Raw genomic sequence first — 24,653 nt, forward strand, 5'->3', positions numbered from 1 at the left:
GTGTTCACTTGTATGGAAATGTCTCCATTCTGTCTTTGTTCTTGAAAGATGGTTTTGCTGGGCGCACAATTCCACGCTGACGGTTATTCTGTCAACACGCGGCAGGAACACTGCACCGTTTTCCAGCTTCCACTGCTGTCGGTGTGAGATGAGCCCTTCTCTCCTGCCATGCCCCTCTCCAGGTCCATACCCTCCTGGTCATTTGGTTCAAAACCTAGGCTGCCTGTGGACAGTTACAGAAGTGCAGACTGAGGCTGGTGGCCGCCTTGGCTGCAGCTGGAACCCCGTCCATCTTCCTAGCTGTCTGCACCGCATATGCTCGCTAAGACCTTCTTTCCTCAAAAGCTCAAACTCTGACCGGCTCCTGTTTAGACCCAAATCACAGCCTCATTCCTAAAGGATCTCCAGGTCACCCCCCCACCCACACCCCAGAGAAGGAGCTTCCAGAGCCCCCGGTGTGACGGGCACTCCTGGACCAAGTTCGGGTCCCCCTCCTTGTACGAGCGCCTCCTCCTCTGAGGCCAGGTAAGGCCCTGGCTCTCCCTGCCTGCAGCCTGGGCTCCTCGGTGCACCCCGACCCACGGCCCAAAGGACAGGCACCCTGTCCCAGCCATGCTCTTGCCCGGCCGTCCACATCTGGCAGCACCGGGCTCAGACCTCAAAGGGCAAAGGACGTGCCAGGCTGTGGAGGCAAACAGACCACGATGCACCCACGCTACCCCTTGGCCCCAAGGCTGGGGTGGGGTCGCTCTTCCCCAACCTCGCCCTTGATTCCCTCTGCCAGCCCCTCATCCCCACCCGCCTGCTCCACCAGCCTCACTGACTTCTGCCCAATCCTCTTTATGGCTTCTGCCACACCGCCTTCTTCAGGGCCCAGCCCACCCTCCGCGCCGCCGGGAGAAAACCACTGCTTCCATCTCCTTTACTCGTCAGCATCACCATTACGGCCATTTTTGTCATTTTATGCTTAAATAAAAAAAATACTTTTTGTAAAAAAAATCAACAGGTAACAAAAGGGCATCCCCCCATACAGTACCAAGGAACATATGTGCATATGAGTCTCATACAACAGACATGTAACAGTAGAGACGGCCCATATTTGGGACGTGGTTGATTCCCTGGGCCCAAGTCAAGCCAACCCAGAAGCCCAGGCCCTTTGAGTCCACATACGCCCATGGAGGGGCTTCCAGGAGTCACTCGGGACAGTCAGGGGGCCTTCTTGACAGCCAGCCCAGCCACATTTCTAGGGTCCAACCCTAAGGGGACAGTCTGGGGGTATTGCCCCCGTGTGCTTCTCCCCGCCCCCGCTGCTGGCTGCCTGTACGTGCTGGCTCGCCCCCTGCTAGCGACCCTCTGCCATCCCAACTGTGTCGTCCCTGAGTACAACTCTGCCTGGTCCCCCAGCCGACTGGCTCTCAGAGCCCTTCTTTGCACAACACCAAGCCCCAGCGACCATGGCAACAGAAGGGGCAGCCACAGGTGGATGGCCTGTGTCCTTTCTGGTTCTGTCAAGGCCCCGCCTCTTAAGACTGGAGTCCCACTCCACTGTGGTCCTGACCCTAAAGCTCCTCCTCCACCTTCAGGATCATCCCTGAGAAGACCTCCAGGCCTGTGGGGGGGTCCTGGGGGCTTCCCCGGGAGCCTTGGTCAGGTCCATGGGCCCCTCCACCAGCAGGGGTGCTGTCCTGAACCGTGGGCGAGGCTCTGGGGGCCGGGCAGGCATCCACCAGCCTCTCGAGGGTCCGGTTGAGGGCCTCCATGCCGTCGGCCAGCCTCTGGCTCTGCTCCGCCAGCCGCTGCAGCAGCAGGTTCTGCTGGGCCAAGAGCGCGCTCTGCTGCTGGGACCAGGAGGAGAGCAGGGCGCCCTGACGCCGATGGGAGTCCAGCAGCCGCCGCTCAAACTCGGAGGCCTCGGCCACCATGGGCCTCCCAGAGGGCTGGGGTGGTACAGAGGAGGGTGGAGAAGGCCGGAAAGCCCCCGGGATCGTGGCTGCCAGAGGGGCCGAGGCGGGTGAGGCAGGTGGGGAGAGCGAGGAGGTGGGCGCGGGGAAGGCTCCTCGGAGGTCCAGGGAGTCAGGTTCGGGCAGGCTGGGCCCATCCACAGTTCGCAGGGGCAGCCACAGGCAGCTGGGGGCCTCGTCGTCCTCATCGGCTGGCAGAGGGAGACAGGAAACATGAGCCTTCGCAGGCCAGGGCTGGGGCGGCACCAGAGGGCTCTGCCACCTGTACGAGGCCCTCTGCACGCTCACTGTTCAGGTGTCCTAGTGCCCCCTGCAGTGGGCAGCACCACCCTGACTAGGAAACTACACTCAGCGGGTGAAAGACCTACTCCAATGATGCTGAGGCTGAAACCTCTACCTGACGATTCCCAGGTCCTGGGGCAGCCACATGCTGCCATGTATGTATCCATCCACCCGTCTGCGCATCCGTCCACGCCCATCCACCCGTCTGCGCATCCGTCCACGCCCATCCACCCGTCTGCACATCCGTCCACGCCCATCCACCCGTCTGCGCATCTGTCCACGCCCATCCACCCGTCTGCGCATCCGTCCACGCCCATCCACCCAAGCTGGCCATTTTCTATCCACCATAGTCTGTCCATCTGTCTATACATATTCACTCTCTCCTCCCCTCATGTCTCTGTCCATCCGTTTGTTCATCCATCCTCCATCTTTCCTCCGTCTATCCATCTCCTCCCCTCCTCTCCTCCTCCTCCCTTACATCCACCCGTCCATCCACCTGTTTACCCGTGCCTCCCTCCATCCACCCACTCCTCAGCCTCCCATCCTCAACCCACCTGTCCATCCAATTACCCATGCTTCGTCCATCCACCCATCCATCCATCCATCATCCACTCACCCATCCACCCACTCATCCATCATCAGTCTGTTCATCTATTTACCTGTACCTCCATCCATCCATCCACCCGTGTATACCTTTCCAACCCTTCCGTCCATCCACCCATCTATCCGCCCATCCATCTGTCCATCCAGGAACCCATCTGTTTGTGTGAGCATCCACCCATCCACCAAGCGGGTATCCCAGGAGCCTGACAGGGTGCACATGGAAGCAGAACGTCCCGAGGCAGCAGGAGGAGCCTGGACGTGAAATCCTAGACACCGGGCACCCAAACCAGCTCTGCCTCTTGCTGGCTGTGATACAGGAAACCCTTCTCTTCTCTTCTTTGGGCTCAAATCCCTAATCTGCAAATGAAAGGCCTGGCTGTAGGTTGTCTAACCCTTTTTGGACTGTATGGGTATGTGATAAGTCAACAAACGTTCCAGGGAAAACCAAGGGGCCTGAAACAGGGGTGTGGTGAGTCCTGTCTCATGGACACATGTCGTGTGGGGGTGAGAGCGAGTGGGAGGACCAACTCTGTGGCACCTTCTGGGTCTGAGCCCCGCTTGTCATGTCTATGGCCCCTGGGACTGGGCCATGACAGCCTCAGCCCGGACGGCTGGGCCCACGAGCTCCTGGGAATGGGGCAGGGGTGCCGGCAGGGGTCTGAGCCTGACGAGGTGTCCGTGGGCACAGGTGGCTGTCCATGCCTCCGCCTCCTCCTCCTCCTCTTGCTGTTGCTCATTGTCACATCTTCCTTCTTCGGTCCAGGCACCCTCACGTTTTCCTTCCGTGGTACAGACATATACTCTCACGTCTTCCTCCCACAATCCAGGGGCCTGCCGCTCCTCCTGACCTGGCGACCCCTGCGTGCTCATGGACGGAGCCCCCCTGCCAGCTGTGCTTCCCTCTCAAGATGAGGCTTCCGGTGGGGAGGACCCCGACAGGAGCCACCCTCGGGAGAGTCCCCATTAGACAGCCCAGGCCCTCAGCCTGCGACGGGTCCACCTCGCTTGTCAGGTGCAGCCGGTACCTCTACTCGGGGACGCCGTGGAAGGGCCAGGCCTGGTGGAGAGTCTCAGGTAGAGAGCCTGGCTGCCCTCAGTGCGCTGGAACGTGCATGCGCTGGGCTGGGGCAGACAGCCCTGAGTGGCCGTGCCTCTGCCCTGTCCTGCAGGTGAGACTTTGGCACGCCCGTGTCCTCTCCTGATGTGCGTTCACCAATTGTCATGTGTGGCCGACCGCTGCTCACCCTGCCTTCTGAATCTGAAGGCCACGGGCAGACACAAGGGGGAGGAGCAGTGGGCCCAGTGTCCACCCTCAGAGCACAGGCCTGGGTCCTGTGGCGCCTGTCCCCACGTGTGGCCTGCCCCCTCTGCGCTCCCCACAGGAGTGGTGCCGGGAGGGCGCCACGCGCTCCCTCCTCCTGGCGCTCATCATCTCACCCACGTCCTGCTGCGGTTCATAGCGTCCTCCCGCCCCCTCCTCCCTTCTCGAAGGCCCCTTCCCAAGTAGAGCTTGGACTTCCCAAAGCCCCGTGAGAATGAGGGCTTGGTCCGCACACTTCTCCCACTGGCACGGCCCACACACAGCTGCCCTGAGCTCGCGGGGCAGCCTCTGTGCACACTGTCCCCTCTGCCCGGACAACTCCTGCTTGGCCTTCAGGACGGAGCACGCACTCTCCCAGAAAACGCTCCCTCCCCACACCAGGGACACAGGCTCCTCTCCCGAGGGCTGGGCTCTGCAAGCTCCTCACTGACTGCCAGGTCCCAGCAGTGATGGAGGCGCGGATGAAGGAGAGCTGCCGGCCCTCAGTCCCAGCGGGGCGAGGCCCAAGCCCACCTGGCCCAGGCAGGTGCCCACGTGGTGGCTGCAGGTCAGAAAGGAGGCCCGGCAGTCGGTCCCCAAGGCTGCCCGAAGCCCCATCGCAAGCCAATAAAGGCCTGGTATGTTCTCACTCCCTCTGAGCCAGATAACTTGTCCCAAGCCAAGTTCTGCTTGGTCCACGGGGAGGCCCCCGCCCAGCCTCCAGCCCAAGGCCAGGTCAGGGGCAGACGCTGAGCCGGCAGACGCTGAGCCCACAGGCGCCCAGGCGGCAGGTGGAGGAGGGTGGGAAGGTCAGTTGGGCCCTCTCCACGGCCGCACCCTCCAGACAGCGGCGCACACACAGACCCAGCTTGCACATGAGGAAAAAGGAGGAGCCACAGAGCTGTGTGCGGCCGGCTCCTGGGGTGTCACAGCCAGGCCCAGCACCCACTACAGTGAGACCCACCACCAGGCGGGCACTGCTCACCTCTCACCTCACGCCCTAGCCTCTAGCTTCCACTGAGCCAGCGGGCAAAGACCCTGGTGCCCCTCTGTGGGGGTGCAGATGAGGAGGCGGTGCGACCACCCTGGGGGCACAGACACCCACAGCCCTTCCTCTCCCCTCCCACACCAGGCCTCCTGGGCTCAGAGACCCTGTGGGTGTGCCCTTCCCAGGTGAGGTCAGGGCCTGGGCCTTGGGGCTGGGGGCTGCAGAGGCCACAGGCTGGCCCCTCACACTGACTTACTTGATGCCGGCTGGCTCCAGCCAGGAGCTCGCTGGCCGCCGCCTCGAGGCTGGCTTCAATACTCTCTGCAAATCAAGACAACAAAAGCAATTACTAGGTGGACCTGAGGCCGAGCCTGGAAGCCCAAGCCTGGGAGCTGCAGGGAGGGAGAGTGCATGGTATCTGTCCCTCGGGTGGTCACTGAGGCCCAGGCGAGAAGTCCAGCCTCCCGAAAAGCTGAGGCTGCAGGGATGGGGTGCTGGCCGAGTAGTCAGGACAGACGGCCTGGAGGTGCCCCGCGGACAGGGCAGCCCACTCAGGAAAGGGTGAAGGCTCTGAGAATGCAGAGCCCCCGCCTTACAGAACTGCTGCGAGGACCACTGTGGCTGGGCCGGGAACACTCTCCACGCGCTGGCCCATGGCACCTGGCACTAACCAGAGTCGAGGCCCAGTGAGACCAGAAAAGAAAGGTCCTCATCACCCCGGGAGTGGGCTCAGCCCGCAGTGCACTCCCCACATAGGACAGCTCTGCTGGAGCATCTAAGAGCAGCCGCTCAGCCAGCTCCCTCCCGAGCCCTGGGCACTGTCAGGCGGGTGCAGCCCCACCACGTGGCCTGCAGCAGTCTGGTGCCCCAGGAGCCCCAGGCCACCGCTTTCGCCTTGTCTGGAAAGTCCCAGGTCGGCCGGGGCAGCTCTGCAGGGCCACAGGCCCCTCGGGTCACCACCAGTCCTCAGAGGCTAAGGGGGCACTCAACAGGAGCAACCCTGAAGGGCCTCTGCTCTGGGGATCCGTGGCCAGGCCTCCAAGGGGGACGGGGAACCCCGTTCAGCGCCATTCCCCAAACATGCACAGAGAGCATGTACAGAGGTGCATGGGGCACAGGGGAGATGCAGAAACTGCCGCCCAACAGCCCCAGGGCACAGGCACCCCATGGAGGCCCCTACACTCTGTCTGCTGGCTGTCCTCAACCTGCAGGCCTGACCTGCCCAAGCCCCAGGTCACTGCTGACCAGGAAGGAGGAGCTGGGGGGCCTGGGCCACCAGCAGTCATCTCTGCCACCAGCACCCCCAAAGTCAGGCTTTGAAGCACTTCCCTGCCCTTCACCTCTGCCCCGCTGGGCAAGTCTTGCCCCATCCGTCTGTCACTCAGTCATTCAACAAACCTCAGTGACCATCAGCACTGTGCCAGGCCCTCCCAGGAGGAGCTGACAGCACTAAGAGACCCGTCGGCAACGCTGACGGAGGCGAGCGCAGGAGCCATGGGCTCCAAAAGAGGGGGCACCTGGCCCACCAGGGCAGCCAGGGCCTCACCACGAGAGAGCTGGCTGAGCAAAGCACAGGGTCCACCAGGACAAATACGGCCAAGTTCCTGCCAAGATCTAGGGCTGAGGATTTGTGGGACGGGTCCAAGCACCCAGGGCCACATGAGGGCCACACAAGTGCCACCCGCTGCCAGACCCTTCTCAGCCCCGTGTCCCCACCTTGCCCCATGACAACCCCAAACCAGGCCTAGCTCTGCCTGCAGGAGAGCAGGGTGGCCTCCCCAGGCCTAACAGGCAAGCCCCACCCCTCTCCATCGCCCAGGTCCATGACAGGCCCACGGGCACAGTGGTGACCCAGGTCTGTGCCATCCCCGACCCGTGACCCTGTGCAGTACACGGAGACCCGCCCACTGGAAGCTCTGCTGCACCAATGGTGGGGGCGCTTGTGGTCCCCGCTCGTCCCATGAGGCCAAGTCTTGCTGTCCACTTTGTGGCCCTCCAGAGGGAGCTGGTCCTGCTCCTGGCTTCGTCCCCAAGTTCTTCCAGCAGTTCCCCAGAAAAGAAGGGTTCAGCAGGGCTCAGCTGCCAGGAGGAGGTGGAGCCACCAGGTGCAGCCGGACAACGGTGAAGAGCGCTGCTGGCTGATGGGGACATTCAGAGGTGTGGCGTCTTGAGAAGGCGAGAGCAGGAGGCGGCGCGGAGGAGGCGGCAGCAGGGCTGAGCCGAACAGCTGTGCGCGGCAAGCGAGGCCCAGCCAAGTTGCCCCTTCCTTCCTCACCAGGCACAGAAACTTCCGGCAAAGGTTTCAGAGGGGTTCAGCAAATGTGCCCTGGGAGTCTGAGAGCCACCAGGTGTCACCCTGGCCTGGTAGGGACACTGAGGGACCCTGAGGAGAAGGGCCCCAGAACGAGAGTGCTAGAAGGGCTCGTGGGAGGGGGTGTTACCCCCATTTGTTCCCTCACACTCCAGAAGGGTGCAAGGGGTGGGGGCGGGGTATGGAACTGAGCTGGGCCGGTGCAGGTGGAAATGGCCCTGCCGCCCAGTCTCTGTGAGGGCCTATGGCATGTGGGTGACCCTGTCAGCTCCTGTGTGACGGAGGCTCCTGAGGTCTCTGGGGGGCCCTGGCTGTGCTACGTCGCGGTGGGGCAAACCCAGAACCCTGCGTTCGGGGCCAGGATGAACCTGACTTTGAGCCCCAGCTACTTCACTCCCAAAATGAGCAGACCCTTCCTGGCCCAGAGCTTCGGTTTCCCCAACTAGAGGCAGAGAGGGGCCAAGCGGTGATGGTGTGTCCACGGCCTCAGCTCTCCTGAGGGTCGTGATCGCGTGGTCACGTAATGGAGCCCTGGGCCTGGGGCGGCCTGGGCAACATGGGGTGTGGGTGGGGCCCACTTACTTGGCAGGGGCTCGGTGGCCTGGCCCTCGCCTGGGGGGCCCACGGCTGAGAAGGTCTCGGCCACCATGCGCTCGACAGGCGTGAGGATGAGGGCGGGGGCCGGACTGCCCTCGGCCGGAGCCTGGGGGCGCTCCGCCAGCTTCCTGCGCACCACCCCACGTAGGTCCCGCCACTTGTGCTTGAGGTCACCCAGGTCCCTCCGGCAGTAGCCCAGCGCGTTCACCGCCTGCAGGATGCGGCTCCACACGCGGTGCTTCCGGGCGGGCGTGGCCCGCAGCGCCCCGAACAGCAGCGAGTAGTGGCGCGTCACCCTTTGCACCAGCACCTCCGTCTCCTGGGGGCTGAAGTTGGGCTTGCGCGTCTTGGTGCGGGAGTGGGGACTTGGCCGCAGGGGCTCGAAGCCCGGCCCAGGCAGCAGGGCCGCCACGGCTGGCTCGGGGCTGGAGCTCCGCCGGCACGTGACCTTGCTGCCGCTGGACCCTGGAAAGGCACCAGAGGCTGAGGGGCAGACCGAGGCCACAGCCGGCTGGGGGGCAGAGCGCCACCAGGCTCGTGGCCCCGGGCCCCCACTGCTTTCTAAGGGGGGTACAGTGGTCCTGGACCACCATCCATCATTGTAGGAACACCCACATCAGCACAAAGTGGGGCGTCCAGTCCCCCGGTGCCCACCCCGCCTGGCGCTGGCCATGGTGGCCACAGGTCAGCCCTCACCTGCCCCTCCCCCCCACCTGGGAGACAGTGTCTCTGACCACATGGACTGAGTGGCCATCTACAGCACACAAACCATTGTGCACACCCCACCCCGAGACAGCCAGCCAGAGGCAGGCAGGGCTGCAGGGCTGAGGGGGTGGGAGCATGTGGAGACAGGGTGCGACCGTGGAGAGAGCACCCTGAGGGGGCGTGGGGTCCAGCCAAGCTGTCCAGGCTGCAGAGCAGGCCCTGCAGAAGCCCAGGCTCTGAGGAGGAGTGGGGGGCAGGCAGGCATGCCGCAGCACCCCAGGGGCAGCAAGGCTCGGCCCTCTCCGGCCACTCCTCCTGGGGTGCACACAGCACTGGGAAGAGGACGGCAGGGTTGCACCCACGCCCAGAATGTACCTGAACCTCGGAACCCCCATGGCTCAGGGCCTGAGAGAGGCAGGGGGCCCCCAGGGAGCAGGGGTGCAGAGGTCGGTGGGCGAGTCCCTGGGGCCTGTCTGGGAGCTAACTGTGTCGGCCAAATGTCTCTGGGCCCTGGGGGCCAGATGGCCACGAGTTCCCCCCCGGCCCCTCAGGGCTCCTGGCACTAGGGCAGTAGCGGGAAAAGCACATGGCTGCCCAGTGTGTACGGACGGGCCAGGCGGGGCGGGGCTGAGGCTCTCACGTGGAAGGAACAAGGCAACAACATGCACGCCGGCCCCTCCCAGCACAGCCCTGTCCCCACCACACACCCTTCCTGAGAAGAGGCCGAAGGACAGAAGCAGGCCCCCAAGGTGGCTCCAGTCTCGATGTGTCCAGCAGCCCCCACTGAGGGACGCACTGCAGCCATGACCCCTCCCCAACCCAGAATGGCCTGTCCTCACCCTGCGGAGTCCTTGGGTGCGGGAGAAGGCCCAGGGTGAAGGGCATGGAGGCCAGGACTCCAGTGAGCACAGCGGGTAGCCCTCCCCTGCCCTGGCCTTTCCGGGGGCTGGCGGACCTGGGGGGTGCCCGAGGGAGGCAGCAAATGCTCACACCTTCAGATCCTGCCCTGGGCCTCGTTCCCCTGGGAGGCAGCCCACACCTGGGGGGAGGGGAAGGAGAAGGGAGGGGGTTTGGAGGGGGGCATACCCACTCACCGATGGCATCTCCTTGCTCTGACACCATGGAGGCCAAGTCCCTGATGATCTGGTTCACGTCCAACAAGTCGCTCTGTGGAAACGGGATGGAGGCCATTAGATGCCTGCAGGCTGCAGGTCGGAGGGCCGGGGCACGGCATCAGGGTTGTGAGTGAGTCACACGCAGAGACAAGCCCAGGGTCGCCCCACACGTCCGAGCCAGGACTGCAATCTGAATACTGCCTCCTGACTCCAAGGCCAAACCCCAAGCTCTCTGAGTAGCCCAGGCCATGAGCCTCTCGCTGGGTACAGAGGACCCAGGCTCGGCCCCTGGAGGGTTGCAGTCTAGTGCAGGCAGTGTCCCCAACACTGCCCTGCAGCCCTCAGAGAGGAGCCCGCGTGGTCTGCCCTCCCACAGGCCCCTCACCCGTGACACCTCACTCCCTGTACTTGACTGGGGCTCCTTCACAGAAGAGTCATACCTGTCCCTCCGTGTACCTGGCACCGAGCACAGGCCAGCACATGTGCTACCAGGTAAGGCCTCAGGGTGGTGGGTGGGTGGATGGACGGATGGATGGTGGGTGGGTGGGTGGATGGACGGATGGATAGTGGGTGGGTGGATGGATGGTGGGTGGGTGGGTGGACAGATGGATTGTGGATGGGTGGATGGATGGATGGTGGGTGGACAGATGGATGGTGGATGGGTGGGTGGACGGACAGATGGATGGTGGGTGGATGGATGGATGGTGGGTGGATGGACAGATGGATGGTGGGTGGGTGGACAGATGGATTGTGGATGGACAGATGGATGGTGGGTGGGTGGGTGGACCGACAGATGGATGGTGGGTGGATGGATGGACGGATGGATGGTGCGTGGGTGGACAGATGGATTGTGGATGGGTGGATGGATGGATGGTGGGTGGACGGACAGATGGATGGTGCGTGGGTGGACAGATGGATTGTGGATGGGTGGATGGTGGGTGGGTGGGTGGACGGACAGATGGATGGTGGGTGGACAGATGGGTGATGGATGGACGGGGGCCCCACTGCTATCCAAAGACTGAGTGGCTTCATGAGGCTGGTGAATGGGGTGAGGAGCAGAAACGCGGGCCAGGAGGACTTCGGGGCGCCCCCACCCCAGCATGTCATGCTGGCCTCTTGCACCTTCCTGTCGCCGACTCCATTTTAACTCCATTTGTCCAGCAAAGTAGCAACAATGCACCTGAGGGACGTGACCACACCACTCATATCTGCAAAACCCTCCCCAGCGTGCCCGCCCCCCCCCCCCACAGCTCACTGCAGAGCCTGGATTGATTTCCACAAGGGTCACTTCACCCCACTGCAAAATATTGCAGGGAAATTCATTTTCCTTTAGGAGTGTTCTGGGAAACAAGGCAATTAGCATGATCTTGAACTGACGCGCACTATCAATTGCAAATCAATTACTGGGCTTAACTCTGTGGAAATGGGGCCGATGGCCGGGAAGGGGGTAGAGAGTGTGGGGGCTGCGGGTCTCGGCTCTGGGGGGCAGTGGCAGATGGGTGAGTACTGGGGGCCCCAAGCCTGGGCCCTTTCCTGGGAGCCGTGTCGCCGTGGCCTTCCCTGGGTAAGGCCCCAGCTGTGGAGGCCAAGCTTAGGTTCCACCCGGAGATCAAGACACCAAGGTCACAAGTCAAAGGCCACAGGCTGCCCCGGGCCTCAGACAGAATGGCCCCAGCTCCACACAGACATCCAGCTTCCCGCCCCAATCCTGCCAGGGGCTGGGCACTGATCGGCCACACACCAACCTTGACCGTGGCCACTGAGTACACACAGAAGCCTGACACAGACAGAGGCCTCTTCTCACACGAGGCTGGCTTGGGTGCACTTGGACTCGGACCCGTAGGGGCCTTTGCAAGGCAGCTCCGTGTCCCACGCTGTGGGAGGCATCCTCAGCTCACATACAGGGCAGACAAGGAAACTGAGTCACCAAGAGGTTAAGGATTCTCCCAAGCGTGCAGGGCTGGTAAACGCTGGAGCCCGTACACCTGGGTTTGGGCTGACCTGACCCAGGTCCCTACTACCCGGACCCCACCACTCTGGTCACCCCTGGAAGTCAACAGCTGGTCCTCGCTCCCTCTGGAGGGAGCTCAGTGGTGCAGCCCTGCATGGGTGGGTGCTACAGCCCTTCCTGTGGGCTGGCACAGTGCTGCCCGTGGCTCTGCCTGGCCTACAGGGACACAGCTTTGGCGAAGGAGAGGGCAGGGGGGTGTCCTGAGCAGGGGACATGAGCCCAGTGCCCCTGGGGCCCAGGGCCCTCAGGCTCCTGCTGGGGTGGCATGGCAGCTGCTCCTGCTTCTGCAAACCATTGTGCCCTGGCCCCGACGTGAACACAAAGCTGCTGCCTGGGGTGGTCTGGAGCAGCGCTGACCCAGTAACTTGGGGCCGCCAGGACGGAGCGTGTTCTGGTCTGGCGCGCGTCCTGGGCTTTGGGGGAGGCCCCTTGGAGATGCAGTGGCCAAGGCGACTTTCCAACTGGCTACACACACACTGCCCTGGCTGCTGACCGGCTGTACAAACGGCCTTCTCCGCCAGGGCCCGGCCCCCACCCCCAGGCAGGCTGTTTCTGCAGCAAGCAGGCCATCGGGACACTGCTGTGGCTGAGGACGGCTGCCGGAACCTCCCCTGGCCTGGCCACCTAGGGCTGGGGCCCCACCCAGGTCCTGGCCGCCCCCCCAACCACACCAGCAACACCTGCCAGGAACGCACAGGGGCTCTGTCCAGAGTGAGACACACGGAGGCGGCGGGGCCCTGAGCAGGGCTGAGAAAGCCAGGGGGTTCACTCATGCTCAGAGCGCTCGGTGCACGGGGAGGCTGCAGCCCAGTGAGGGGGCCTCACGTGGGGGGACCCACACAACACTGTCACCAAGGGTACCAGCACCCCCGCGTCCGGACGTCAGCACCAGAGCTGAGCAACAGGCGGCTTCCATTCACTGACTTTTGGAGGTCAGCGTGACCTCTCACCTGGACACCCGTCATTTCCGGCCTCCCTTTTTTAAAAACCTAACGCTCAGACCACTGACCTTCACGTCCCTCTCAGCACAGGGTTCAGCTGGCATTGCAGGGGCTGGACCAGCCCCGTCCTCAGCAGACCGTCCCCCACTCAGATCCATGACCTCTGACGAATCAGTATCATTCGTCCTGAACAAAAACTTGGGCTGGGCTCCTGGAAACAGCAATGCTAAGAAAACCCTCCCCCTTCTGTGTTTCGGAAAACGCTTCCTGCAGAGAACCCTTCCCCACGTGATGACTCGCGACTTGTTCACACAGGACAAGGCCAGACAGACCCCCGGTTCCCACTCCACGCCTCACATGCGGGGCTTCACTGCTTGTCCCGGCCGGCCAGCCAGCACATAAGGCTGGGAAACCACGTGTACGCTCGGCTTCTCTCCTCCCCAGGCCCTTTGCGCCATGGACGGGCAGGGAGGCTGTGGCCTCGGGTTGGTCTCCGTGCGGCTGTGCCTGTTTCACTCAGCGGGCCCTGGGACTTCGGGGGCTGGAGGGGGCGTTTGCAGAACAGATGGGACACTGAAGAGCTGGCTGTGACCCTGGAACTACAGAATTGGGCAGGCGCAGGGGCTGGGACCTGGAGCTGGGTCTGTCACTGACAGATGGGGGGCCAGGAGGAGGAGCCCGAGGGAGGGGACGCAGACAGGGAGCCTCGGCATTAGGGAGCAGCATGGAGTGGGAGCAGCTGGGCACAGGCGACAGACACGGACAAGGGCCCCTCCAGTCAGCACTGGGCGCCGGGCGCCTGGGCAGTCCTCAGCTGCTAACGGAGGACGCCAAGGGCAGGTGGGGCCGGCTCCCTGGCACACCTGGGAGATACCCCAGAGGTCTGGTCCCACCAGCAGCATGGGTGGGAACCATGTTCCAGGCAGAAGTCCAGTCCTCAGTCCTGGGGTGTGAGCTCAAGGCCAGGCTGCTCACGGGCCTGAAGGCACGGGGCCTGCACAGAAAGATGAGAGGCCCCGGGGCTGCCCTTTGGGGGCATCGAGCAGCCCCAGCTGCAGTGCATGAGGGCAGCGGGCACCGGGGGTGGGCACCAGAGAGGGAGAGCAAGTGTGAGGGGGAGACTACAAAAACACCTTAACTTAGTAAACGTTTACATCATGCAATTATTTTCCTGCGTGCTTCTAAAACTAGAACTCATTAAAAGCTCACACAGAATCTTCTTTCTCTTCTGTTACTGGCACTGCAGAATAACAACCTTGCGCAGGACATAATAAAACCTGTGTGTGTGTGTGTGTGTGTGTGTGCGCGCGCGCGCGCATTCATTCGCTCCTTTCACGTTTAACAACGAAAAGAAAATACCACTGCACTTTCTCTATCACACAATCTCTTCTTATAATTAGGATCTTGGCAGCCATCCACCTAAAAAGACGACGACGGTTCCAATTAATGGAACAGCAAACTTCACGTGCTGATTTATTCAGTATTTATAGTTAAGATATTAGCCACAGCAGCCACCCCCCTTGCAGTCCGCTGCACTCTGCCAACTCCGGGGAGGGGCCCTGAGCCCTGGGCGCTCTGCTCAGCCTGAGGCCCTTCCTGGCCTCCACATCCCCAGCCTGGTCCCTCCTAGGCCTGCCGGGTAGCCATGGCAACGGAGCAGCTGGTGCACTCTGAGCTCTGCACCTGGGTCAGGTGACACTCCGGCTCAGGAGGAGAGCAGGGAGCGCCAGCCCTCCCAGGTGAGACCAGGTGAAATGGGCTTCACAGGGACAGCCTGGCACAGACACAGCTGTGGGGGCCGGTGGTCAGACTTGGCTGGCAGTGGACAGACGACAATGGTTCCAGCTTCATCGGCCAGACCACTGCCTGCCAAGCCTGCTACGTGATGGAAGTGGCGAGGGGCATGTGCCCATCTCATCCAACCTCTCCTTCCCCAGGGAGACAGGGCACTGCCCTGACCTCCAGACAGGAAGAACCAGACTCAGCCAGGTGAAGTAACTGCCATGGGGGCCAGAGCGGGCTCTGCCACCGCCTGGTGGAAGACCTCGCTGATCTGCATCCTTCTCATCTGGAAAAGAGGCTAACCAAGGGGCAGCTATCAGAACACCCCAGCTAGGACACCCCTGCTCAACTCAGGCACCCACACTCTCGCACACCCACTCAGTACCTGCTTGCACACACCTGTCAGGATTCCACATGCCTTTGGCAGCCATGTGTGGCTACGGGTACATTTGGCAGAATGTATTACACACGTGTGAACCTCAGAAGGCAAAGAACAAGGAGCCCTATGCCCTATGGTGGGACCTACAGTTCACACCGCCACCTGCTGGCAGCACAACCAAATTGCAGGTTCAGCTCTCCTGGTAGTTCATTCAAAACATCTAGGCACTGAACCCCTTGGTCAGAGCCAGGCTCCTGGAGACCTAAGTGTGCAGAGAAGGAAGTGCTCATAGGGATTGAGATGCACCTCCCCAGCGCAGGCCCTGGGCTCCAGCCAGAGGGCTGGGCTCTACTGGGGAAACGTAGGGAGGCGGGGATAAGACACAGCGTGAACTCTGATGGGCTCCCTGGACTCCAGTTGCTCCACTGCGCAGCCCAGAGCCACGGAAAGGCTGTCATCACAGGCAAGGCCCTGGGATCCCAGCTCCAGCCCCTCAGGCTCAGGCAGCAGATGGCCTCAGTCTGCTGACCACAGAGCAAGTGGGGCCAGAGCAGGGCTGGCCCAGCCGCTGTTGTTGGAGAACTGAGTCACCACACTCGGGGATCCAAGGGCACGTGTGCAAGCGCACAGGTGCACGCACACACATGCCCACGCCGGGCCCTCACCTCAATCTGCAGGATGGCCTCCTCACGCAGCCGAATGGCCTCCAGGTCCTCCTCTGTGATTTCCGGAAGCAGCGCCTGCTCCTGGCCCTGCCACATGCCATCACCTCCATTAAAGATCTTCTCATCCTCAGCCAACTCGGCAAAAGGGGGCCGGGGACTCTGCTGGTGACAGAGACGAACAGGCCACCCCCAAGTCGTCTTCCCAGGCTAGCAGCAGGTGGCCCCACCTTGGCTGAGCCTCAGCTCACAGGTGCCAGGAGCCCCCAGGAGTCTGTGCTCCCCTCCCACAGCCCCACAGGCTCTTGGCGAGGAGAGAGGCGGCCGCAGCCTGGGCTCTGAAGCCACGTGGGGCGGTGGGCCCAGGACCTCTACCCTGTTGCTCACGGGACATGCCCACAGGGCCACGGGGTGCTGAAGCTGATGTAAATGGTGCGCAGGGAGGAGGGGCAGGCAGATACCAGGCCCCTGCCCTTCTCTGCCCATGTGCCCAGCTCTGGCCATCCCAAGCCTGACTGTGGGGAGCACTTGGCAGGACCCCACAACCCAGCCTGAGCCAGGGCCACACAGAAGATCCCACAGAGCACAGTCTGTGTTCCCAGCTCTCGGGAGCTGTGACTCCAGGGGTTTTCCGGGGGCACACTTGGCAGACCCCGTGAGCACGAGTCTCATGGAGGCAGTTATGGGACCACGCTTATCTTCCCAGGGGAGCCTACTCCCTGCGGACCCTGCCATGGCCCCGCACAGGCCTGCCAGGAGGACACAATGTGAAGTCTCAAATTCTTCCTGGCACACTTTCGGGGGTCGTGACGGCTCGCCCCACGCCGGGCCTGGGTATACAGCACAGATGGCAAGAGCCCAGTGCACAGACATCCTTGGCTGGACACAGAAACCAAGAAATTGCACAAATAAGAACGCCAGGACAACTCTGACAAACGCCAGCACAGCCCCGAAAGACCTGCCTGCAGGAGGTCCACCAGCACGCCGGCTGTTGGAGGGACAGGACATGCCACCAGCAGCGTTCTGACTGCGCTCACATCTGCAGGTGGGCTTGCCCACTCTGTAAGAGGGTCACTGCCGGCCGGTCCCGCATGTGGAATGAAGCCACACTACCCCGTTCTCCTTCCCAAGCTGACACTCTCCTACACACACGCTACCACGGCGGGACCTCTTCCCCCGCAGTCAGCAGAGGCCTTTAAATAAATAAATACATGGGTAGATGAATATAAAATTAAAGATCTAAAAAAATCTGTTGATAAGAGCTACTTGGCCAAGGCAGCAGTAGCACCTCTTCCCGGGTGTGGGCGTGGGCGGGAGGAAGTGAGCAGTGCATTCTGGCCCAGTGACAGGCCAGTTCTGCGGCTCCCAGAGCCCCCCCCAAAGCTGCAACCCAGCACTCGCCTGCTGGGAGGCCCTGGGCCTCAGTGTCCTCCTCTGTACACTGGGAACAGTGACCCCCACTTGGAGGCCAAGGGTCCAGGCCGTGATGTGTGGTGGCTCGGCCCGAGTGCCCTCCCCTCCACAGGTAGCAGATGCCTGCCCTCCCCGAGCGGCTCCTGACAAGAGGCAGGGCAGGAAGAAATGGCTTAGCTGCCTGATCCCGCCGCAGCCCTCTGAAAGGATCAGAAAGCACCCCTTTATTCTCGTCACAAAGGCCCAATTTGGGTCTTTAGCGCCGAAGCTGGGATTAGAGATTTGCTGGCAAGGCGCTGGGGTCAGTGTGGAGGGGCCGCGTGTGATGGTTTTCCAGCCCGAGAGGCATCAACAAAGGCGGCTTTCTCCTCCCTCCAAGGCCAAGGGTTTGGGTCCAATTCTGACACGTATAGAAGAAACCCACAGCCCAACGTGACTGCCGGAGAGCGGGGCTGAGCAGTTTCCCGTGAGAAAGACGAAACCCTGAGGGGGGTTCCCGGAGGCCAGGAGGATATGCCCCTGCCCAGGGCCAGTGAGGAGCAAGGCAGGACCCCAGGGTCCTCAGGGGCCCTGGGGAAAGGGCCACTTTCTCATGTGCTCTGACCCTGGGCTCCATGCGGCAACGTCCATGACCCCCTGGAAGGGCAGGGCTCAGGGCGCGAGCTTGGGAAACAGCTCTGTTTATGAGTCAAGCTGGTCATCGATTTCTCCAAATATCAATGACAGTATTTGTTAGCTGACGGAAGTTTCTAGAGACTTGTCAAAGCCCAGACCATCAGAAGTGGCATGACTGTAGCCGTCCTCTCCCCAGCCCCCACGTGAAAGAAAGGAAGTGGGGCACAGAGGTGAGGGACAACTCCCCGTCTGTGCTCTGGACACTTCCAGCTGGCCAGGGAGGTGAAGTGCATCTTCACCGCTGCACGGGAGCACACGGCAGGCGCCGGCCCACACACGCCCCTGTGCTGCCCACTGGCTGGGCCTGACGGAGGTCCGAGACTGACCCGGGACCCGGCTGAGGCTACGGCTGACCACGGCCTCGGAGGCCCACTGGAGAGAGGCTGGCCTGCTCCCAGGAGAGAGGCGGGCTCTGGAGTACCAACGCGGTAGCGATCCCTGTGTTAACAGGATGGAGCAGGACCTCATAGCTTACAGCTTGCAAGACTCCTGAAAAGAACCTAATCTGTCATTGTTACTCAGAAGCACTTCTGATCATTTTCCTCCTTCTTCAAAAAGAAATCCTACTGAAATATAACACATCTACAGCTCAGTGCACAAATCACAAGTGTATAGAAGTCCATGAATTCTTACAAAGGAAAGACTTCCGGGTCAAGATACCAGACACTCATGACTGTCCGGCTTCTAACACCGCCCGTCAGCGCGGCCTCGTTCTGACCTCTGTCCTCTTTGGTGTCAGGCTCTCTGGCCCACCGGCATGTCTGTGACAGCACTGGGGGGCCCTCCCCGCACCACTTCGTGCTCTGCACAGCCTTCCCTGTGTGAAGTCAGCACACGTGACTTAGGCATTCCACACAGACTGGCTCTCTTCCCAGGCTTTTGCTTCTGCGTGTTGTGTTGCTGACAGCATTCTCCTACGTGACTTCTGGCGAAGAAATAAGGGCACTTCCACTGGGTGTGTACTTGATCACAGGCAAGACAAGGTTTAACGTTAGCGGACATTTTCCAACAGTGTTCCAGAGTGGCGGTACCCGTTCCCACTGCCATCAACAGCGTGACATTTCCAGTTGCCCCCAGCCCTGCCGACACGATGCTTCCCCAGGTCGTAGTCACTCTGGTGGGTATGAGGAGTGCAGTGACACAGCATCATGGGCTCACCTTGCCTGCTTCCAATGACATGTGCTGAGAGCACGTCTGTGTGCTTACTAGCCCTCTGGGTGTCCCTCTGCCATGGGCCCGTCTACGGCTTTTGCCCTTGTTTGTTTTTGAATTGAGTTGTCTGCCTTTTTCTTGTTGATTTATAAAAGACCTTTATATATTATGGCTGCAAGTCCTTTTCAGGTACATGTTGTACGAATACCTTCACTCTCTCTGGGTTGCCTCTTCACACTCTTAAGGGTGAACTGATTTTAACAAAGTCACGTTAGTCGATCTTTTTCTTCATGGTTAGGACTTTTTCATCTGTGTAAGAAATGCTGGCTTACCATAAAGATGTGACGCTCGTGTTCTTTCAGAGCTTTGAAGGTGCCTTTCCATCACCTCCTGGCTTCCACTGTTTCCTTTAAGCAGTCAGGTGTACGTCTTGTTGTTTCTTGTAAAATAATGTAACTTTTTTCTCAGCATTCAATCAGCTTTTAAGATATGGTTTTTGCCCCTGGTATTCAGAATTTTGTTATGATGTGACTAGGGTAGGTTTTGTTGTTTTGTTTTGGTTTTTGGATTTTTTCTCATAGAGCTTCGTTACTCTGTGTCGTGAAGTATTTGGACAGTTTTGGAAAATTCTCAACCATTACTTCTTTAAATATTGTTTCTGTTCATTCTCCCTCCATCCATTCACATAGGACTCCAATGATACTCTTTTCTAGGTCTTCTATTAGTTTCTACTGTCAGGAGGGTTAGTCTGATTCAAGGTAGCCCTGTACAGCAAGTGGAACTGTCAACAACCATTACCATGTATCAAGCCTGTGCCAGAGGCCGAAGGTCAAATGCCAATGTTGTAAAAGGTCATTCATCAAGGCAGACCCTTCAGACAGAGACCCCTGCCCTCGGCCCCTCCTGCTCTTCCCTGGAGCACCACGGCACTGGACTCTGCTGTCCCCTAATGCCCACTGGCCATGCAAATGCTTGATACCCACCTGCTGTCTGCCACCCCTCTGAGCTGTGGGAAGCAGAGCTCTGGACTTTTCTGCGATTTTCTGTTGGAAAAAGAGAAGGGAGATGGGAAGAACAGAAAAGGCAGGGAGGAGAGGAGAGACAGTCAGATGAACGTGAAGTACTGGACAGTAGCCAACAGCAAAACACAACCTCGGCCCAAGGAGAAAATGCAGCATCCATGGAGTGTGGCTGGGCTCTGCCCGCTTGCTGGACAGCCCCCCTCCACCATGCAGGCACCTAGGCTCTCTGGATCTGTTTCCTCACCCGTCCAAAGGGGTGTCACCTATCCCCCCAGAGGCTGCTGCACAGACACCTCTTGGGAAGCACCAGAAGGGCCACATCCTGTACTACACACACCCTGCGGTCACACTAGCTGGATACTGGTGACTGTTGAATGTCCCCAAGCCTGGCCCTTCCTCTGCTTTGGGGAATGGGACCATACCAGGCCAACCCAGGGCGACACAGCCAGAGTGGGTGCTCAAGGCAGCGAGGCCCCCCCAGCTGGCAGGCACCCTCTGCCTGCTTATGCCTCACCTTCTGCACGGCTCCATAGCGCTGAATGGCTTCGGAGAGCTGAGTTTTCAGGCTGTCCAGCTGAAGACGCTCCTGCTGCAAAGAGAGTGTGGCTTCCACAGCGGCCGAGGCCTTGGCTGCCCCCACAGCCCTGCGCTCCTGGGGAGCTCTGGCTCCCCACACTGCTTGTGCCCTCCTGGCAGTGCCTACAGCAGGCCCCTTCCCCACCCATCCCCAGCTCACCGCCATCATCACACCGTCCGCCGTCAGAACCAGGCTCATCCCCATCGCCTCCAGCCCCCCATATGCCAGCATGGGCTCCACGGACACGGCCGACATTGGCACCGTACCCCACACAGCCTTCAACATGGACTGTGCAGCCAGCACATGCCTGTCTGGTCCCCAAAACAACGCGCTCAGGAGAGAAGCATTACGACCCGTCCCACAGCTCGTAGCCCTCAGCCTACTTAATGCCACAGGGGTGGTGGAGCCAGGCCACTGACCCCAGGGCCCATGTGCCCAACCACAGGCCACGCTACTCCTCACCACCAGTGTCAGGACTGCAGCCATGAAACCACCCCTCCCGTCACCAAAATCTCAGCCCTCACGCACGGCCTCCGTCCGCCCGCTGCAATGGGCCTTGTCTATCCTGTTCACACCACACCTCGGCGCCCAGACAATGCCTGGCACAGAGCTGGCACTCTGGACATACTGCCAATGCAACAACATACAAGCCAGCCCAGACCCTGGCACCGCCTACTCTGGTCTGCTGAGTGCCGCCAGGCCACTGGGAACCCCAGCCCTCAGCTCTTGCCAGGCAGCTCCAGCACAGATGAAGCCACGTCAGCCCTAGAGCCCTGGGACCAGGACACAGACATGGGCCTCTGCTCCTCTCCTGACCCTGGCACCTCCCATCATCTCCCCAGAGGGCCTTGGCTGTTCCCCAGACCCTGCGTCTCAAGTCACAGACTAAGCCCAGCCTAGGAGAGCGGTTTCTTTGTGGTTCCAACCTGAACTCGGCCCATGCACCACCCTGCACACCCACGGGTGACAAGGGCCACAGTCGCCAGCAGAATGGTCCCGTTTCAGTGAGACCAGCTCCCCAGTGGACGCCTTTCCGAGGCACCCTGTCTGCGCCTAACAGCCCCATGGAGCCTGTCTCCGAGTCCCAGTGAGGCCCCCGTAAGCGGCACCAGGCGTGTGCCCCGGGCCAGCCGCAGCCCCCAGCCCCACTCTACCCGCCTGGGCAACATACCCGGGAGCAGCCTCGCAGGAGCTCCGACATCTGCTTCATGGCGCTGGTGCTGGCAGCGATGGTGTGGTTAGTCTCCTGCTGCGCCGTGTGCCTGAGGGGGGCAGCGGGGAGCAGGGGGGCCGGGAGGAGAGATGGGGAGGCAGGAGAAATGGCGGAAGCAGGGAGAAGCAGAAAGGGGGCAACGCCGAGAGGGCAGGAGACACGAGGAGGAGCGAAAAGGGGAGAGAGGACAACCAACAGGAAGGAAAGAGGCAGAGAGGACAGGAGGACACAGGTAGGAAGAACCGTGGCCACAGAGGGAGCAGAATGGGCAGACCCAGAGTGAGGCCCAAGAGGGGGCAGAGACAGACACAGAGAAAGCAACAGGCAGAGCAGACAGCAGAGGGGCGCAGGGAAAGAAGGACACGGTGATTCCGGTTCCCGGGACGCCCGTGTGGAGACACCGGACTCGAGTGTGCCGTCACCAGGAGCCTCATCACCTCCACGGCCACCGCAGACAACCTCTGGCCTGCTGGGTCAGCACCTGCACCCCCCAACCCCCTGAAGGGGCCTCAGCCACAAGCCCTTCCTGGGGAAAGGCCCCCGGGGTCAACACTCAGTGGGAACCGGGAGTGGGGACCTCAGAGGGAACATGGGCCCACGCACTTGCTGGGCCAGCTCCATAGGTCCTGGGTGAGACCCCCAGCTCCAGGCCCAGGTTCCCTCCCAGCCACCGTTTACAGCTCTGTGACAGCCACAGTCACTTACAGCTGACACCACGGGCAAACCCTGCCCTCAGGCCTCCTGGGGTGCACACACTGGGCAAGGGGAAGCCCAGCAGACACCAGAGACCCCTCCTGACCCCGCGAGCTACAGCCCGATGGCCCCGCTTTGCTCCCGGTAGGAAGCTGTTCAGCAGCGGTGTGGGTGGTGGCACTGTGCCAGCTCCAGAGCTGAAGACACGGGAAGATCCTACGGGCCACCCTGTGGAGATGGACCCCATCCGACAAGGTGGACACCCCCCAGGCACAGGCGGCCAGGTCCCTGACACCCGCCCTGGTCAGAGCACACGAGCAGGGCGTACAGGGAAGGAGGACGGTTGCCGTGCGGAGGGCAGGAGTGGGTAAGAGACCCTCACCAGCCTGAGAGGCGGGCAGACGAGGCCAGGAGATCAGTGCTCCACACCCCCGCATGGGCTTACGTGAGCCCTCGCAGCAGCCACAAGGGCGTCTCCCACGCGGGACTCTACACGGGGTTATCAGCGCAAACGAGGGAGAGGAAAGTGGGCGGGGGATCGCGTGACAGCGGCCTGAGCCGCTCCAGGGGCAGCTCCCCAGGCCCCAGCATGGGCCGGCCTTGGAGACAGGCCCCCCATGAAGGAAGGGGTGAGTACTGGGCCCCCATCCCAGAATCCCTGCACAACTCAGGACATGTCTTCAGTGCCAGCCAGTATATCATTCCCTTCTAGAACCTTCCACCAGCTTCCTACTGCTCTGGAAATAAAACCCAAACAATCCCCCAGGACTACGAGGCTTTGAGTGGCCTGGCCGTGCCCCCCTCGCTGAGAGCTGGCTTGGCCCAGGCCCCTCCTTGCAGCTCCTCATACATGACATGTCTGAGGCTGCTTTTGGGCACCCGGCCATTTTTTTCCAATGACCATAAAATTCTTTGACACTTCTCTCCTTGAGAGGTAGGGCTGAGTCCCTTCTTGAATTTGGACAGGCTCGAATGGCTTTGACCACGGAGGGTGGCAGAATTGACACAGTGTGACTTCCGAGCTGCCCAAGCCCCGGCTGCGGTGTCCCCCAGGCTCTCAGGATCCCAGCTGAGGCCCCAGACATTTTGGAGCCACACAGCCTCCCCCCTGCCCTGCCACATTCTGACTCTAGGCTTTCATCCCACTGTCCGCGAGGCCTCGAGGCCGGGCCTGGGGCTGCTGTAAGGTGCCCCCAGAAAGGGCGTTGAGCTTCATGTCCAGCTTGCAACAGTGTCTCCCTGGCCCAAGGTCCCAGGCGGACACCACGGCAGTCCTGGGGAAGCAGACCTCCAAAGTTCTGCACTCGCTCACGGCCCCTCCCCCCACCCTGGCATCCACTTGCCCATGTGTTAAAGGAGGGACTGAGCTGAGTCAGCTTCGAAAGGCCGTGGCCTGGTCAGTGAGTCTCTGGGTCCAGAGGAAGCTGTGAGAAGTGAGCGTCAGATCTCGGACTCACAGGGACCTCAGGTCAGCCCAGGTGACCAGGGATAACTCCACAGAACGCCTTCTAATAGCAGCGGGAAGGAAGGGGCTGGATACGCCTCCTCCCCTCTGGTTCTCAGCAAATGCCCAGAGGGCTCTGTGTGCAGTCACGGCAGGGCTGCGATGAGAAGTTCACAGCTCAAGACACCGGCCACCAGCCGCCAGCGTAGCCCTGCATGAGCCTAACCCAGCCTCCTGAGCCCTGCTGGCACCAATTCTGACATGCGAACCCGATGCCAGGGAGGGGAGCACTGGTCCCTGGGGGTGCCTGGCCCCTGGCTGGCCCTGCGGTGGCTCCCCTTTTCCTGAGCCCTGCAATGGCCACCTCCTTGAACCTTCGCTGCTTGGCTTCAGAGCATGTCCTCCCCTGGTACGCGTCCCACCTGCCCGCTGGCTCTGCTCAGCCTCCTACGACCTTGGCCCTATACCAACCCCCCCTGAAACTCTGGCCCTGGTTCCAGCAGCAGAGAAGGCCAAAGAGGGGGGCATGCCCACCGCCCCCGGCCATACCTTGGGCCCTCCCTGTGTCCTGGCAGGTGCTACCAACAGGCGCTCTGTGCTTGCTCCACAGAACTCCCTCTGGGCCTCAAACCTTTGCCAGGACCCAGGCCCACACAGGCCACCGGAAAGGGCTCGTTCCAACCGAGCGGCATTAAACTGCTGGCAGTGAAAGCAAGACATGGAAAATCAGGAAGAGGCGAGGATGGAGGGTGGGAGAAAGGAGGGCCTCACACGGGGCTGGGGTGGTTTGAGGGCCAAGCTGAGGACACACGTGTGTGTGCGGGGGA

At 61.4% G+C, this 24,653-nt stretch overlaps 1 protein-coding gene across 8 annotated transcripts in view; it reads right to left on the bottom strand.

The window, feature by feature from the left end:
• Positions 1–931: 931 nt before the first annotated feature.
• The window catches only part of TSNARE1 (t-SNARE domain containing 1), a 71,719-nt gene continuing 47,997 nt past the window's right edge, over positions 932–24,653 (bottom strand). For 3 of the 8 annotated variants that reach the window (XM_033126023.1, XM_033126018.1, XM_033126022.1), the window contains 8 exons: positions 21,648–21,738; positions 20,414–20,488; positions 19,861–19,920; positions 15,641–15,802; positions 9,842–9,914; positions 8,028–8,507; positions 5,391–5,455; positions 932–2,152 (listed from right to left, as the gene is read on the bottom strand). In XM_033126023.1, coding sequence (XP_032981914.1) covers positions 1,586–2,152; positions 5,391–5,455; positions 8,028–8,507; positions 9,842–9,914; positions 15,641–15,802; positions 19,861–19,920; positions 20,414–20,488; positions 21,648–21,738 — 1,573 coding nt within the window. In that variant the 3' untranslated portion in view covers positions 932–1,585. The remainder of the gene's footprint in view (positions 2,153–5,390; positions 5,456–8,027; positions 8,508–9,841; positions 9,915–15,640; positions 15,803–19,860; positions 19,921–20,413; positions 20,489–21,647; positions 21,739–24,653) is intronic. The other 5 variants (XM_033126020.1, XM_033126019.1, XM_033126025.1 and 2 more) reach the window with 5 other exon arrangements.

The sequence above is a fragment of the Rhinolophus ferrumequinum genome, chromosome 14 (assembly GCF_004115265.2).
Source record: "Rhinolophus ferrumequinum isolate MPI-CBG mRhiFer1 chromosome 14, mRhiFer1_v1.p, whole genome shotgun sequence".
NCBI classification, from domain to species: domain Eukaryota; kingdom Metazoa; phylum Chordata; class Mammalia; order Chiroptera; family Rhinolophidae; genus Rhinolophus; species Rhinolophus ferrumequinum.